We start from the raw sequence: 16543 nt of genomic DNA, 5'->3' as shown, positions 1-16543 counted from the left end.
CTGATCCATACATCCGACGACAATAACAGTCAGCAGCACAAGTTCCGACATGGCGCCGATGGACCACTATCCCGTTTGAAGAAGGGTGGCGAATTGAAACTCCAAGGGCATACACCACCAGGAAGCTTGTTTTGAGGCCACTCCTCTAACCATATATCCTTGATCTGGGAGAAAAGGAGCCCTGGGTGATTGTTGGTTGTTCGCCTTTTTGGCCCTCCTGCAACGATTCGGTGTGGTTTCCTTGCCAGACAAACAGCTAATCCGAGATGGATATATTTGGAAAGGAGGGACACGAGTATCCCAGGTGCTCTTCGATCCTTGATCGTTCAAATATCGACATTTCAGGCAGCTTTCTTTTTACCAGCTGGCGCATTCGAGGTCGCTAAAGGCATAGCCTCCCTCATCTACTGTTTGACCCGCGGCCTAAGCGTGGGCGCTAATGGGCTCCGGCATGGCAATGAGGCTGAGAGTTGTATTCTGAGTTGTGGCTGATACCTATTGTCTTCTCTGGGCGCCGCATCTGGTTTGGTGTTTAGGAATGCTCGAAACAACCAAGACAGTCTTGACAACAGCCAGTTCTCAGGAGTCATTGTATGGTTGATTCCCTTCCATTTCCATTTCGTTGCATTTCCATGGGCTTCCTTGTCGCTTTCAGTCCCCCGCATCTAGGAGCCGGACTCAATCGCCCAATGATCTATGATTTGGAAGGCAGTAGTCAGCGTGCCCACCACCAATGGAATGCCACTGAGGATGCGGGTGACTCCTTGTGGAAAGCGATCCATACAGGACTCACCGGTTACGAGCTTGCAGATGAGCCTCTTCTTCTGGATTGGGAGAAACAAATCAGTATAAGTCCCCCCGAGGAACCATGCTCAATCCCTCTGGGAAGGGAAAACTCGAAATGTCGACTTCCTGAGGCTTTCCTTCCTTGCAAGTTCTCTGTCCCTCTTCTCTGCCCGACGACTAGGTAGTACGACCGTGACTGATTTGACCCTATCATGGAGCCTGTTGGCGCATTCTCCGCCATTTTGACTATTGCAGCGGAATTCCTTCACGTCTCCAAAGATCTTCGCCGCTGCTTTCGGACCCTCAAGTACGCCAAGAAAGACGTCGAGGCGATCTACGACGAAGTGGAACCATTTAGCACCCTTCTAAGCATGTTCCACGACGCTGTCACGGACGATCGTTTCGTTGACGACGATATCTTGAGGCAAAGGGAAACATCAGACATAGCGCAACACATCGTCACATCAGGGAGGAGAGCCTTGGACAGAATTGATGACATTTTGGCTAGGCTTGACCCTCTGAGAATCGACAGGGACTACACAACTCTCCAGCAATGGTATGCTCACTGGAGGTGGTTCATGCGCAAGGAGGACTGGTCACCTATCTGCACTTTACTCAATTCCATCAAGACTAGCGCTATCTTACTCATGGCGATTCTACATCGCTATCAACTTCTTCAGAAGTTCGAGCAGTTGCATGCCGACCAGGGAGCTATCCCGAACGAGCTGCTTCAACAACTGTAAGCCGGCCTGTTTCATCGGTTTCTGTGTTGATGCTGAGTGCTGATTTTCATGTAACAGTTCCTTAAATGCAAGTCAAGTCAAGACCATGCTTTCGAGCTGCAAGAAGACCGAAAGAGAGTGTAGAAAGAACGCCAGAGAGTGCAAACGAATGCAAGTCCGGCAGGAAGAAATGCTGCGGATGACTCGAGAACTTGTTGCACTGGCATTTCATTTGACTCAATCTCATATTGCGTCGCATCCTGAACTCGAAGCTGTCCTGGGCCGCAGAGGGCTTGCATCTTTCGTCCCCAGCGACCCGACGACATCAAGGAATTCTGGATCATCTGGCAGGCGTCCCACACGACCTCCTAAGCCCAGCAGTCCCAGGGGTCCTCGATCAGGACCTTCTTCACGCCGTGTGCCGGTTCACAAAACACCTTCAGCTACCGCAGATAATCCGTCCGTTCCAGTAATCCCTCTAACCATTTCCGCACATCCACCGGCGGCTGAAAATCCAACGCCTCCACCGCATCTACCTGGATCTGATATACCATCAGGCCAAGCAGTCTCGTCGGGAAGGTCGAGCCCAGACTCTGAGTCGGACAACTCTGGAACAGCATCACCACGTTCGACCCCGGCCAACAAAGTCCGAACCTGGGTTCCAACAGCGATTGTTGGGCCGCCAGAACCAAGTATACGTCCAGCAAATCCTCGACGGTCAGATGGAAATCTGTCGGAGCGTCCGGTCATTGTTGATGATGGCCAGGGCATCCGGGAAGAATTCCGTCGTCCCAGGAGACCACCAGGATTGCCCCACGCCGGCTGAAGATTGAGCGTCTCACTGTCATCGCAACATCGGTGCGAGATCGAAATAGAGGCGTCCGAGACTCCACATTCCAAGGCAACCAATGCCTGGGGTATCAGTTAGTGATCCGAAACCCAACTCGCACGTGAACTGGTGGGAGATAGATGCGGACTGTGAGGGGGGGAACTAATGCGGGATGAGCTGCGGGTGCTCCCTGCGACCCCGATTGGTACATCTGACGTCGTCGGATGGTGTATCCATCAAACCCAAGTCATGACTTAACACTGTCATCATGACTTCTCATCCTGGCCAAGCCATATACACTGTATATAATGGCGGACAATCAGATATCCGACCTTGCACCATGTGTCGGCATGCGTCGTCTCAGTGCCCAAGCTACAGCCACAGACCCGGATGAGGGTATCTTGTAGGATTCTTCTCAATACGAGGCTTAACATTCTTTTCCTTGCGAGGAAATCCCAAAGCCGCACAATGTCGTCTCTCCTGGGGACCAACAAGTTCAATCCAGACACGGATATTCCCGACTTGTCTGGCAAGGTAGGTATTGCCCAACCTCCTCGGATAGTGGGATGCCCTCGCTAACAACTGTGAACCAGAATTACATCGTCACTGGGGGTAGCGCTGGGATAGGCTTTGGTATTGCCGCCCACCTGCTGCAGAATCATGCCGGAAGCGTCACCATCCTGTCCAACAAGGAGGAGCATGCTCATTCCGCACTTGAAGAGCTAAAGGAGTATGGAGATGCGAGCAAGGCTCATTGGGTGAAGTGTGATCTCGAGGACCTCAAGTTCACAGAGAAGGTTGCCAATGAATTGGCGGATTCTCAGGAAAAGCTCCACGGCGTATGTTGACGGGCACTCAACCAACCGAGATGTCTCAAGAGTGCTCCCACTAATTCAACCGCTGACAGCTCATCCTCAATGCCGGCCTGGGTGTCGGAGTCTACAACGAGACCAAGGATCATCTCGATTCACACTTCCAAGTCAACCACCTTTCGCAATTCCTCCTGCTGCTGAAACTCCTTCCCCGGCTTCAAACCACTCCAGGATCTCGTGTGGTCTTTGAGTCGTCAGAGCTGCACCGTGGTGCGGAAGCGAACGTGCAATTCGAGAACGAAGCCGAGATCAACCAGGACATCGGACCTACTAAGCTCTACAACCGGACCAAGCTTGCTCAGATCTTGACCACACGGGCTCTCCAGCGCCGGATCGATGGTGGCCAGTTGGGCTTCGGACCGGGTCAAAATGTCTATGTCAACGCGGTGCACCCGGGCGCCGTCGCGACCGACCAACCACTTCAAGCTGAAGAGGCGTACGGGAAGCTCGGTGTCGTCGGCCACAAGCTCGTGAGGCCTTTCATGAGTGACCCGGTTGCGCAAGGCTGCCGGTCAGCGCTATATGCAGCGACGAGTCAGGAGATCGAGGAGAAAGGTATCACTGGGCAGTATATCGTGCCGGACAAGAAAGTGACCGATCCAAGTGGTAAGGCCACAGACGAAGAGCTTGGTGAGCGCTTGTGGAGGCTGAGTGAGCAGTTACTCAAAGAGAGACTGGGCTGAACTTCTTGGTTTATGTGACTGAACAAAAAGAAAGTGCTTACAGTGCGAATCGAACAGGAGGATAGAGATATTCAAAATGGCAAAAAAGTTCAATTCTCGGTTCGGCGTCTATCTTACCTTCCCCCCTCTACAATTGGTTCGTAGTGGTTGCTGCTAGACCCTTCAATCCGAAGTTGAATGGGTCTAGCAGCAACCACTACGACTCCAATTGTTATTTGTGAGTAGTTGATGAATGATATGTGCGAGACCTCGTGCTCCCTTGGGCAGCAGCGAGCACATATCATTCATCCACTAGAAGGGGGGAAGGCCCCTCCCGCCAAACCCGATAGAATAAGAACTTTGTGAGTTCCATATCCCGGACTTGAAGTGTAGCATGTTACGAGGTCTCAGGTGTTCCCGCTGTTGCACTTCTTTCGAATTGGGCTATGTTGACGGTGATTCTGGGTTAGTAAAATATATGGGAATGATTTCTGGACAGTGGATCCCTTCCTGTCGCTGGGTGTGTGGTTTTGTTACTTGGCGGGTGTGGCAGGTGATGTCCTTTATCCATATGGTGGTGGGAGTAACTGAGTCCAGCTGTGGCCTTGGCGGGAAAACATGAATTGATCAGAACAAGTCTTCTGTTCTCCTTGTGGACTATTCAGCCTCTCTCAAATGCAGCAGAACCACCGTACACGCGACTATCATCCGCTGGTGGTTCCCCCCTGCAGTTCGTTGACCACGGTTACAGATCAGTCGTCTATCCGAGCAATCACAAAGCAATGAGCAGTATCATTGGGTGCATTCTCAAGGTGGCAGAGCATGAGGCATGACAAGGGCATCATCATGAAGGCACCTGTTGGACCAAGTTGTTGCCGGCGTCTGTTGTCAATTTCCTCTATCTCGTTTATCGTATTGACGTCTCACCCACGAGGCTGGTGGTTGAGTTGTAGCCAATCAACAGCCATTGACCCTCGCTCCCTTGGGGCCTCGGCGTCCGTATTATGCCCAACACATGTTTCCCTATTCGACTCTATTTCGCGAGAAAGATCTCGGAGATAGATCATCGTTTACCTCGTATTTATCACCCTCTTCCCTCATAAACCTGCTGCGGGCCATCTCTACTCTTCTCCAAGTGCGTTGTTGAACGTTGAATCCGGGTGGTTGCTCGAGATGCCAGATCAGGAAGTTTACGCGAATGCATTCTTCCACCGTCCGCAAATCCGTCAAGGTCCCGACGTTCCTTACAAGAATGAGGCAGGCTCAAATCCTGTGCTTCGGGGTGTCGCACTAGCTGCTGTCTCCAAGATGTATGGATGAATCTTTTCTCTCTCGTGCGCCATATGGCTAAGAGGTTTTGAAGCATTTCGTCGTCCACCTTGATTCAAAGCGTCTTCTGGCGGCTCAATGGCTTCGACAAGCTCAAGGACACAAAGCATCTAGATGAATATGAGATTCGGCTCGACCCGACGGTCGTACCTCGATCTCTTACAGCTGGGGACCCAACCCCTAGCCTGACAGAACTACCACCGCCTCGGCCTCGAGCTTCCAACACGAACTACTACACATGTGCCGATTACCACGAATTGTACAAGTCTGGCAAAGTCACTCCCTCCGACGTCATTGAGTCCCTGTTACCCTTGATACGGCGAGACACCCAACCTGCCGGTCCATACTCTGTTGCATTTATCGATTCCAAGGTCGACCTGGTACGAGCCGCCGCGAAAGCCTCCACCGAAAGATATCGGGCTGGCAATCCGCTGAGTGTTCTAGATGGCGTGCCTTTGGCCGTCAAGGACGAGGTGGATTTGAAAGGATACAAAAAGACCCTTGGCAGCAAGCTTGATTTCACCGACAAAGAAGACCGGACCGCATGGTGCGTGCAGAAATGGCAGGAGGCAGGCGCCGTGATAATAGGAAAGACCAACATGCATGAGGTTGGCTTGGACACCAGCAACAACAACCAGACTTGGGGAACTCCGTTGAATCCACACAATAACGGCTACTATACTGGGGGCAGCTCGGGTGGCTCTGGTTTTGTGGTTGCCGCCGGCATTTGCCCAGTCGCATTGGGAGTCGATGGCGGTGGTTCTATTCGGCTTCCTTCTGCGTTTTGTGGCATCTATGGGCTCAAGACCACCCATGGTCGCATATCAGCTAGAGTGGGCAAAGACTGGGTGGATAGCGTCGTGGTTCAGGGCCCCATGGCTTGCAGCATAGATGACCTCGCCCTGGGTTACCGAGTCATGGCTCAACCTGATCCCGGCGCAATGAGAAGCTCCGGTTTCCCCAACAGCCTGGTCAAGGAACCACCCAGTCCGGCGAATGGTAAGAAATATCTAGGCATTGATCGGAGTTGGGTCAACCGCTCGGACAAAGTTGTTCTGGATATGTTCAACGCTGCCGTCGATGCATACGTCAAATCTCACGGGTACGAAGTGGTTGACATCAAGATCCCTTATATCCCTCAGGGGCAGAAGGCGCATGCATTGACCATTCTGTCTGAGAGCCGCAGCCAGATCACCCCACAGAAGATCACCAAGCTGTCGTGGCACAACCAGTTGCTCCTCAATGTCGCCGGGTCCCACGCGACGGCCCAGGACCTGATATATTCTCAGAAACTGCGCAATCTTCTGATGTGTCACCTGGCGTGGCTGTTTCACGAATATCCGGGCATGATGATACTGACGCCCACGACGCCCTGCGCTGGGTGGAAGATTGGCAAGCCGAGCGACGTCACCAGCGGCTACGGCGTGAGCGATGGCGACATGAGCCTGAGGACTATGGAATACGTCTATCTGGCGAACTTCACGGGCAATCCCGCCATCACCTGTCCGATGGGATATACGGAAGAGAACGTCCCAGTTGGTCTTATGGTATGATCTTTTCTTTCTTTCCCCTCCCCTCCTTTTCCTCCCTCGTCCACAACTCAAAACACCGGCTAACTGAAGCGCAGGCCATGGGCGACTGGGGGAGCGAGGAACACCTGATCGCATTTGGCAAAGAAGGCGAGTCCTTCCTTGCCGGCGGAGGTGGGATTCAACGCCCGAAAGATGAGAAAATGTGGATCGATGTCCTCGCCGGCAAAAAGTCCGAGGAATAGGCGCACTTTACCCTGTCTCATCAATCAGAGCCAGATTCTGAAATTGCGTCTGCTCGAATCAAGAACACCAAGATATAAGAGACGGTCCCCTCGCAGGAACAGAGACTACGATGCTTCCCTCCTTTGCTGGGAAGAAAGAGATAATAGGCCCGGGACAGCGTTGACTTGAACCGATTTGTGTTACCGGGGCTTGAATCCCTGAAAAGATTTCTTGATCTCATCATCCATTTCATTTCATGCATGAACAAGCGTTACTATACAAGTGAGCTTGGAAAATCCAACTGTTTTCCGAGGGTTTTGGCAGTCACTGCCGGCAAGACATCTAAGCTTCAAACTCGTCTTCGTCTCCATCCCCTTCTCCTCCAGCCTTTCCGGTCTCCTTGATCCGCGCCTCCTGCTTCCTGTACAGACCGGCCAAGAACTCGCTCGTACTCGCCTCTTCGATGCTCTTGTCTTCTCTCACCCTCAGAAACCTGGGGAACCGCATGCTCAGACCCCTCTCCTCACTGACCAGCCCGATCGCGGCCGTGTAGGTCGGTGACAGGGTGATGTCTGCAAAGGCCATCTCCCACACTTCTTGGGGCTCGAACCATACATCAGGCTCGTACGCGCTGTACTCGATGTAACTCGGTTTCGTCCGCGTCGTGTTATCGCCGTCTTCGGCGTACTTCTCCTTGTTCGCTTGATAGAACTTGTCCGTGAATCCCGAGATGCACTTGGTGACGACCTCCAAACTCCCAGTCTCGGGGTTGCGGCACGCGAGCAGGATAGGAGACCACCACTTCGCTTTGCGACCTTGGCCATGCCACCCAGCCACGGGGATGAGGTCGATCGTATCGGCCGACTGCGCGTAGTCTTTTTTCACTTTGAGCCAGGAGTCGAGCCGTTTGTCCGGCTCGTATGTCGAGAGGAGGGCTTTGCGACGGGTACCTTTTGCTTTCTCCTCTTGTCTTTCGGCTTGTCCTTTCTTGCCGCCTTTCTTCTTGCTTGGGGTCACGGGCGCAGCTGCGGGTACTTCCTCGTCTTCTTCTGGGCCCGCAAAATCAGGATTCGGCAAGTTGTCCAGCACTTTGACCATGATGCCTTCGCACTTCATGTCGGTCGCCGATTTGAAGAACTCCAGCACAGACTCGGAATCTGAAGATGTGGCATCAACGCTGTTCACCCATGTAAAGTGATGTTCTTTCTCAATGAACATGCTGCGGAGCAGACCACGTCGCTCTCGAAAGGGGCGATCTAGCAACGGCTCGCCATTGAGGTACATGAGATCGAATGCAAATAAGCAAACATCGATTTGGATGGAACCGATATCGACGTCCTTCTTGGCTCGGTTGGTGAGAGTCTGGAAGGTCTTGAGCTCGCCTGTATTTCTATCGACAGCAACAACTTCTCCTTCCAAGATGAAGCTGGATACACCGTCGCCGCGGATTTCGGGCACCAGCGCCACCAAATCGGGGTATTTGTCTGTCATGACTTCGAGATGGCGAGAGAAGATGGATACTTTGCCACGTTCGTCACAATGAACTTGCGCTCGCTGGCCGTCGTATTTAAATTCACAACTGAAATCTCGGCCTTGTAATTTTGTGAGCATCTCGCTCAAGTCCCGAGTAATGCTACCCAACATAGGGCGGAGCGGGATGTGCAGTGCCAGGCCGCAACGCAGCAGCAGCTCTTCTGACACCCCAACCTCCAGCAGGCCAGGCACGAGATCGTTATAATTTGGCCTTCGCGCAAAGCATGTCTTCACGGTCTCTTCTGCTTTTGACCATAAAACAGCCAGTTCCTCTTTCTTGAGCTTTGCTAGCTCGGCGGCGTTTCGGATGGGGAAGTCCGCGCCTGCCGGACGCGAGAGCTGGAAAGCCCGTGCCAGGGCAATCAACATGGTCGTCTTAACGGCTCCGATTCGCAGATGCTGGACCAAAGTCCTCACGACGTATCGAGATTCTTCGGGTCCTCGCGCATCTTGGAGGAGGCGTTCCACAAGTCGCTGCTTCTGTTCAACACTGCCATGGCCCTTGCTGTTGGCAATCTTGACCAGCGTTTGATACGCGCTCTTGATAGTAAGCGGCTTCGGTTTTCTCAGTGTGAAGCTCTGTCGCTTCTTTGCTTCAAACGCAACATCTCCTGCGTCTCCATGCTTGTCATAAAGTGTTTTCAAACCAGCACCATCGAGACCGCACACTTTCTTCAAAGCCTTGGAAATCGCAGAGCCACCCAGCCCTAGTTCCAGAGAGATATAAGGAGGTGAAATGGAGTTCGTCGCCAGCCAGACAGCAGGCAGAAGGCTCTCCGGGTCGGCCTCGATCATGACTCTGAGACAATTGACCAATGTGTCCACAATTTTGATCCGACTTTGAGTTGAATTGACCAGCACGAAGCATCGAGTTAGAAGTGCGTATGACGCGTTACCTCCGTCTGCCGCCCAGTGCCTCTTCAGATCAGGAACATAGTGTGAAGGATCGAACGTCAAAGGACTCTGGTCAAAGGGGATCGTTAGTGTGATTGTGTCTTCTTCTGAAGCCGTAGACTGCAATCCGAGTACACTATTCTTGTTCGTGTTCGATTGTGACATAGGCTCGGGTGAAGGGGTCTTTCCAAGAGCAGCGGATACGAAGTCTTTCACATCCTCTTCGGCTTTATGCTCGTGTTCTTCTGCAGGCTTTGGGGACTGGTTGCCACCAGCGTCCCTGAGATTGGGTTCGTGCGATCCATCGTCTTTCGCCCATTCTGCTTGGAGCTTTCTGGCCAGCTCCTCATCAGTCAGCTGTGTCTTCGGAGTATACGACCCTTGTGTCTCCCCGTCTTCGCGTCGTACTGTACCGGTTCCTCCTTCTTTCTGTTGTTCATTTTGCTTGCGAAAGAAGAAATCAAGGCTTCGGTGCGGCACTGCGGCAGGCTTCGAATCGTTCTTCTTCCGTCTCTTGGCCGGACTCTCCATGACTTTTGAGCATGACAGGCACTGGCATCACTGCCCAGTGCCACCCGAAGCGATTATTTGGCAATCATAATGCACCTGCATTCAGGAGTTGAGGAGGCTGGATAAGTGGTGACTTCATAACCAAATGTTGAAAGATGGTGGCGCGTCTCCAACCCCATGACGCGCTGGTCGCAGTCGGAGAAAGACACACCGAAGACACGTCACATCTTCCCTCGCAATATCGTTGCCAATTTTTACCAGGCTTCAACCACTGTATTGCAGACTGCAAGCATGGCTGAGCTCTACATGACCAAGACTGTGGACGTGCAGACGCGGGTGGAGGACTACTTGAATGACAAGATACAGACCGCGGCAGACTTAGAACAGGTGGACAGCCTGTTGCAACGAGTGCAGGAACAGCAAAACCTGTTGCGGAAGCAGGTGAGGTTTCTTGTCTTGAACTTGTGCGGCATCTAACTGTGCCTCAGCTCGAAGACGCCCGGAAAAACTACACAGAAGCTGTGAACAGAGTCAATGAACGATCCAACGACTTAAGAGAGAGGGCCGAAGAATGCAGGAGGGAACACTACGATATAGACCAGCGGCTGAGAGCGCTTGCACAATCAAACGTGAGCGATGATGCTGCGCAAAAGGTTGAAGCTAGGATGAATAAAGTACGCAGTCTGGAGGTTGCTCAAGGCTATCTGGAATTGGTCCAACAGTTGAACAGTTTGAGCGGCCAAGCGAAAGAGAACTTAGATGCACATCCGGGCATATCAGTCAAAGCATATATTCGGCTGAGGGAGATTTGGAGGCACATCCAGGATGCGCAGCCTGCTGCGGAAGGGGCAGCGCCTCAACTGGCATATCTCTTCGAGCAACAATCCCAACAGCTTTATTCCACCATCAAAGGATCTCTGGAAGGGAGTCTGCGGGAAACTCTTACACAAATGAATTGGCCGGGCAAAGAGTTGAAATTTCCGGGCAACGTACAGGAGAAATGGGAGCAGGAAGTCAGATTGCTTCTTCAGCTACAAGATCCAGACCTGATCGGAGCGTTCGCAAGGTTCGACCCTGGAAGTCGGTCTTCGACTCTTGACCCTGTCGTGCTACTCCCGCTGGAGGTCATGGTTCAACCCTTGACAGCGAGGTTCCGATATCACTTTTACGGAGACAGACCCACGAATCGACTGGACAAGCCCGAATACTTCCTCACTCACGTCCTAGATCTACTAGAGACACACAGCGGTTTCATGAGCGATATGTTGGGCCCTATATTGGATGACAGAGCGCGTCAATCTGAGGCTCTGGAATCTATCTATACTGACGCAGTCTCTGCGTTCATCACAGCACTGCTGCCGATGGTCGAAGCAAAATGCTTGTCTTTTCTGCCGCAAATCTCTCAACAACCACAATTGATGTCTCACTTCATGCACGAGTTGATGGTGTTCGATACTGCCATTCGTGACACATGGGGATACGTGCCGATTCCCAGGATGCTGGCAGAGTGGAGAGGGATTACTTGGAGGGTGCTGACCACACATGGCTACTTTGCCCTATGGCTTAAGGTTGAGAAAGATTTTGCTCTTTCTCGATACAGGAGTATTAGAGATGCTTCGGACAGCAACGATATTGAGTTTGATGCAGACGCCACCCAGACAAAGCCGACGAAAGGAGCAATTCGCGTCAATGATCTTTTGGAGACGATCACGGATCGATACCGAGCCCTTTCGTCTTTCAGTCAGAAGATGAAGTTTCTTCTGGAGATTCAACTGTCTATCTTTGATGATTATCACAACCATCTCCACGGCGGGTTGCAGGCATATCTTGTATCCTCCCATACGGCCGGCCGGCTACTTCAGGGACAGTCTGAAGCTGAAGCTTTCGGCTTAAAGGGCTTAGAATCACTAGCCAAGATATTTGGTAGTGCTGAATTTCTTGAACGGAAAATGTCGGACTGGAATGATGAGGTTTTCTTTTTGGAACTGTGGGATGAACTTCAATATCGAGCCAAAGCGAATAGCGGCACAGGTGCACCGATTGGCACAGATCTGAAGGTGGATGACGTGGCCGATAAGACCTCAACGACCATCAAGTCAAAAGGAACGGAAACGGATGGGGATACAGACGGAAGTGGTCTTTTCGACCAGACTGCTTCGGCATACCGGCGACTACGCGAACGTAGCGAGGAGGAAATGCTCCGCTTCTTCGACATCAACCTGAGAGGGGCACTTCGATCATATGTCAGGCTTGCACAGTGGTCGACTCTTGTTGAGACACCGTCCGATCCGGCTGCAATGACGCCCTCCCCAAGTCTTGATGGCTTTTTCCAAACAACAGCCACCCTGCTGGGGTACCTTTCTCGAGTGCTCGCACAGGGATCGATGCGACGGATATGCAAGCATTACTGTTCGACACTACAGAGAGAGATCTACGATAACGTTATAATGCACCATACATTTTCAGCCACTGGTGCAGCACAGCTGGCGAGGGACCTGTCTGAGATCAAAGCAACCATCGAAAAAAACAGCAGCTTGCGAGGAGTTACGGGAGCGGGTCTCAAACGGCTCGAAGAGGCAGTCTATCTTCTTTCTCTGGATGCTTCGCAAGGCCTAGGGAACGGCGAAGAAGATGAGTGGGGCTTTGATGATGATGAAATTGGGGAGAAGGCAAAGGGGCAAGCCACCACGGACGAAGCTATCAATGATGATGGCGGCCTCAAGAAGCTTGGACTCTGGGATGTGGAAAAACTGATCTTTGAGAGCAACGAAGCAGCACGAAAGGCTCTCAGGGACATGGGCCTATATCATCTCAGCGAAGGGGAAGCAAGGAACATTCTGAAGCGGAGGGTTGAGTTGAATGGGTGATGAGTAGATACCGCAGTGATGGGTCAGGCTGTACCTAGTCCTGCGTATAGATACTCGGTGTATGTATAGCTGGAATTCATAGCGTTGTCTGCCTACACCCCATTGGCACCAATTTCTGCTATTTATAAACCCGCGCTGCACGAGCGTTGCATCTGCTTTGTGACTCACCACAGCTCACTCGCTTCGATGATCAAACAGTATTAATGGTTTTGTATCAACCGACCTGCTCCCAACACTCTCAATACACTGAAAACCCTGCTGTTTGGCCTCAACTTTCTCTGCGCAGCGGATCTCTCGGTTCAGCAAACATGGCCTTCGAAGACGACAGACCCTTGACCTCGCTCCAAAGCGTCATTCTGACCACGGGACCATTTGTCTTTCTCTGGAGCACCTTGAAAGGCTATGTCGCGCGCAACGGGCCCTTCGCCGTCGCCCGACCGATAACCCGCCTCAACAGCCAGGTCTACGCACTGTTCTCGCTGGGACTGGCGTACTTGATACTCAACGACGTGTTCCACTTCCACGACCTCGAGCAGGTCCAGAGCGCAGACCTTGCGTACGTCTACCACCTGTCCAAGTTCTACGAGTACATCGACGTCTTCAACCTGGTCGCCGCGGGGACCGCGATCAACCCGCACATGGCGTTCCACCACATCACGACGCCCTTCCTGACCTACTTCCGCGTCCTGAACGCCACGGACTGGCAGCTGTTCGCCTTTCTCAACTGCCTCCACCACTTCTGGATGTACGCCTACTTTGGCGGCGTGTCTTCGTTCAGGCCAATCCTGCGCGTCACGGGCTGGGTGCAGCTGATCGCTGGGATCGGGCTCGACGTCTACTATTTTGCTACGCACGGCCAAGGCGCCCCCGAGGCGAGGAATCGGGCTATCGGCCTGATGATCCTGACCCGGTACGCGATGCTATATTACGAAGAGATAAAGACGGCAAATGGGCAAAAGGGGGCCGGAGCAGAACAGAAAGGCGAGAAAGCGGATTAGGACATTCCTGTCAACTTCCCGAGTCACTTGACGTTTTTACAATTTTACTGAGCTAAAATGTCCCCCAATGCTCAATTGGCGACGTTGATCAACATCGACTTGACGCTCAGATATTCCTCGATGCCCTGTCGGCCGCCTTCTCGACCATACCCACTTTCCTTCACGCCGCCGAAGGGGCTCTCGCAAGCGCTGAGCAGCCCCAGGTTGACGCCGACCATGCCGACTTCTAGTGCCTCGGTGACCCGGAACGCTCGTGGGATGTTTTCCGTGACGATGAAGGATCCCAGACCGACGTTACAGTCATTTGCCATTTTGATGACCTCTTCCTCGGTGTCGAATTCGTAGAGACCGACAACGGGAGCAAAGGTCTCTTCCCGTGTGGTGATCATCTCCCGATTCATCCCTTTGATAATCGTGGGCTGGAGGAAGTAGCCTTTAAAGTCCTTCAACGGCTCTCCACCAAGGATGACCTGGCCGCCGTGTTTCTTAGCATCTGTTTTTTTGGAGTTAGCTATCATTTACCAAAATCTACCAGGTCCTGTCGCCTTACCATTAATGTGGTTCATGGCCTTTTCGACGGCTCGCTCGTGCGTCAGTGGGCCCACGAAGACTCCTTCCTCGGTTCCTGGGCCGACTTTGAGCGATTTGATCTTGACCGTCAGAGCTTCGGCGAACTTGTCATAGATGCCCTTCTGTACGAAGATCCGGTTGGCAGTCACACAGGTCTGGCCAGAGTTTCGGAATTTGGCCAATATGCACGCCTCGATCGCGGTGTCGAGTTTGGCATCGTCAAACACGATAAACGGGCTGTTCCCACCCAGTTCGAGGGATAGCTTCTTGAGGCTGTCACTGCATTGCCTGGCCAGGAGTTTGCCCACACGAGTACTGCCTGTGAAGCTCAACTTTCGGACCAAAGTGCTCTTACACAGTGCTTCGCCGACTTCGTTGACAAGATTGAGGGTGGTGATAACGTTGATGGAGCCCTTTGGGAATCCAGCTTCATGAGCAAGGACGGCTTGTGCGAGAGAACTCAACGGAGTTTCCCCAGCTGGTTTCCACACCGTGGTGCACCCTGCTGCTAGCGCTGCGCCCACTTTTCTCGTTATCATGGCGATTGGGAAGTTCCAAGGAGCGAGACACGCCGCGACCCCGATGGGTTGTTTGAACGTCAAGATACGCTGGTTTAAGTTGGCTGGAGGGACAACCTCGCCGTGCACCCTTTCAGCTTCGCCAGCGAACCATTCGAGGAAAGAAGCCGCATAAGTGACTTCGCCTTTGGCTTCGACCAGGGTCTTGCCATTTTCAAGCGTCAGAATCAAGGCGAGATCGTCGACATTCTCGAGGCAGAGGTCGCTCCACTTCCGCAACCACCTTGCGCGCTGGCGGGCGCTCGTCTTTTTGAAACTCTGGAAGGCTTCGTGTGCAGCAGCGATGGCCTTGTTGGTGTCTTCGGCGCCCATTTCAGGGAGGGTCGCGATTTTGTCCAGAGTGGCTGGGTCATAAACATCGAATGTTTTGCCCGAGGCTGCGTCGACCCAACTTTCATTGATGTACCCTTTTGTCTGAAACAGGTCTTTGCGTTTCAAGTCGTTCAACGTCTTGGGCGCCATGTTTACTTGCTGGAGTCGTTGATCGCCTCCTCTAATTCTCGAATTCCGGGTTCGCGGGGTATGTAATTGGATAGAACGAGTTGTGAGTCGTCTCAAGATGTCGAATCCGCAAGTGGCGATATACGTAGGACCTTGAATTGAGGAGTCTCAAAGGGACAGCGAAAGCTCGGTGTCTGGATCGGCACTTCTGCTTTATATCGCCCCAGGGACGTTTCGTACTGGCATTGGCACGCAGAATGCACACACCTCATAGGCTCACACCCCACATGATGGCGTTGGAGAGAAATCGCCGCAACGAAAGCCAAATGACCATCCGGTGCGGGGGTTTGTTGGAGGAGTCTCGTAAGATGTTCCTGATGGCCGAGGGAGACAACTACTGGCCCAAGCTCGGGTTCATGAGCTGTTGGAGAAAAGCTTCATGGTGTGAGTGACGAGGTTGATTGAGAGTGGAGGTGGCGGACTATTGCCTAGCTATGTTGTTTGACAACTCCTGCAAAGGTCTTTGCCCACATCGCCCCCCCTTCTTGCGTACATCCCCTTCTCTTGCTTGGAGTTCCTCTATTGGCATTGTCGACAGGTCGAATTTGCATTTGCATCTAACGACGGAGGAGGGGACTATACTGATAGATAGAGGTCATCTCATCTCCTTAAGATAACGCCGTCGCCGGTGCGCTGAGGCAAGGGACACACGAGGCTTTGGAGGCTATGGCGAAAGAGGTTAGCCTGGCGAGGCTGTCGGCCAGCCTTCCATCACAACAATATCTTGTAAAAGCCCATCGTGAAAGACACCGCGTCACAATTTGGGTCTGATAAGTTGAAGCACCCTTGGCTAGATATCTTAATATTGCGCATATCAACTAGGCACGACTGTCCGAGCTGACGAGGAACGATGATTAAGAGCAGGGTACCGCCTCGATTCCTCAGCACAAGCTCATTGAAGGACATCTCCTGTCGAATACCAACCCATTGTCTTCAAACTTCTTCCTATCGAGCTGGTCATTCAATTGATTCTTTTTCTCGATGACTCTCTGGGCAATGTCGCACATGCGAGAAGGGAGATGTAACATGTTTGTAGCACAAGCCCCCATGAAGAGGTTGGCTATCTAATTTAGCAATCTCCAGCTGTTGTACTCCCGCATACTCCTGCGCCTGAGCATGCAAGCACAATGTGAGACCC

The 16543-nt window shown here is 52.4% G+C and overlaps 7 protein-coding genes across 7 annotated transcripts; 5 read left to right on the top strand and 2 right to left on the bottom strand.

Moving 5' to 3' along the window:
* Window positions 1-998: 998 nt before the first annotated feature.
* Window positions 999-2360, top strand: PV07_02748 (uncharacterized protein; the record flags this gene model as incomplete). Its single annotated transcript, XM_016389379.1, has 2 exons — window positions 999-1525; window positions 1587-2360. 2 exons carry the CDS (start codon window positions 999-1001, stop codon window positions 2332-2334), a joined length of 1275 nt encoding a protein of 424 aa, XP_016251281.1. The 3' UTR covers window positions 2335-2360.
* Window positions 2361-2530: 170 nt separating this feature from the next.
* On the top strand, window positions 2531-3904 carry PV07_02747 (uncharacterized protein). Its single transcript, XM_016389378.1, has 3 exons — window positions 2531-2871; window positions 2931-3176; window positions 3245-3904. Exons 1-3 carry the CDS (start codon window positions 2728-2730, stop codon window positions 3890-3892), a joined length of 1038 nt encoding a protein of 345 aa, XP_016251280.1. The 5' UTR covers window positions 2531-2727; the 3' UTR covers window positions 3893-3904.
* A 988-nt stretch (window positions 3905-4892) lies between these two features.
* PV07_02746 (uncharacterized protein) lies at window positions 4893-7308 on the top strand. The gene is made up of 3 exons (XM_016389377.1): window positions 4893-5181; window positions 5235-6747; window positions 6828-7308. The coding sequence occupies exons 1-3, from the start codon at window positions 5045-5047 to the stop codon at window positions 6972-6974; spliced, it is 1797 nt and encodes a 598-aa protein (XP_016251279.1). The 5' UTR covers window positions 4893-5044; the 3' UTR covers window positions 6975-7308.
* PV07_02745 (uncharacterized protein) lies at window positions 7197-10023 on the bottom strand. The gene has a single exon (XM_016389376.1). It carries the CDS (start codon window positions 9910-9912, stop codon window positions 7297-7299), a length of 2616 nt encoding a protein of 871 aa, XP_016251278.1. The 5' UTR covers window positions 9913-10023; the 3' UTR covers window positions 7197-7296.
* A 58-nt stretch (window positions 10024-10081) lies between these two features.
* PV07_02744 (uncharacterized protein) lies at window positions 10082-12864 on the top strand. The gene is made up of 2 exons (XM_016389375.1): window positions 10082-10332; window positions 10380-12864. The coding sequence occupies exons 1-2, from the start codon at window positions 10183-10185 to the stop codon at window positions 12756-12758; spliced, it is 2529 nt and encodes an 842-aa protein (XP_016251277.1). The 5' UTR covers window positions 10082-10182; the 3' UTR covers window positions 12759-12864.
* Window positions 12865-12923: 59 nt separating this feature from the next.
* Window positions 12924-15639, top strand: PV07_02743 (uncharacterized protein). The gene has a single exon (XM_016389374.1). It carries the CDS (start codon window positions 12962-12964, stop codon window positions 13754-13756), a length of 795 nt encoding a protein of 264 aa, XP_016251276.1. The 5' UTR covers window positions 12924-12961; the 3' UTR covers window positions 13757-15639.
* Window positions 13809-15827, bottom strand: PV07_02742 (uncharacterized protein). Its single transcript, XM_016389373.1, has 2 exons — window positions 14307-15827; window positions 13809-14249 (listed from the first exon to the last, which is right to left on the bottom strand). The coding sequence occupies exons 1-2, from the start codon at window positions 15364-15366 to the stop codon at window positions 13828-13830; spliced, it is 1482 nt and encodes a 493-aa protein (XP_016251275.1). The 5' UTR covers window positions 15367-15827; the 3' UTR covers window positions 13809-13827.
* Between the last annotated feature and the right edge of the window lie 716 nt (window positions 15828-16543).

The sequence above is a fragment of the Cladophialophora immunda genome, assembly GCF_000835495.1.
Source record: "Cladophialophora immunda strain CBS 83496 unplaced genomic scaffold supercont1.2, whole genome shotgun sequence".
Taxonomy (NCBI): domain Eukaryota; kingdom Fungi; phylum Ascomycota; class Eurotiomycetes; order Chaetothyriales; family Herpotrichiellaceae; genus Cladophialophora; species Cladophialophora immunda.
This window is presented reverse-complemented; position numbering and strand designations above follow the sequence as displayed.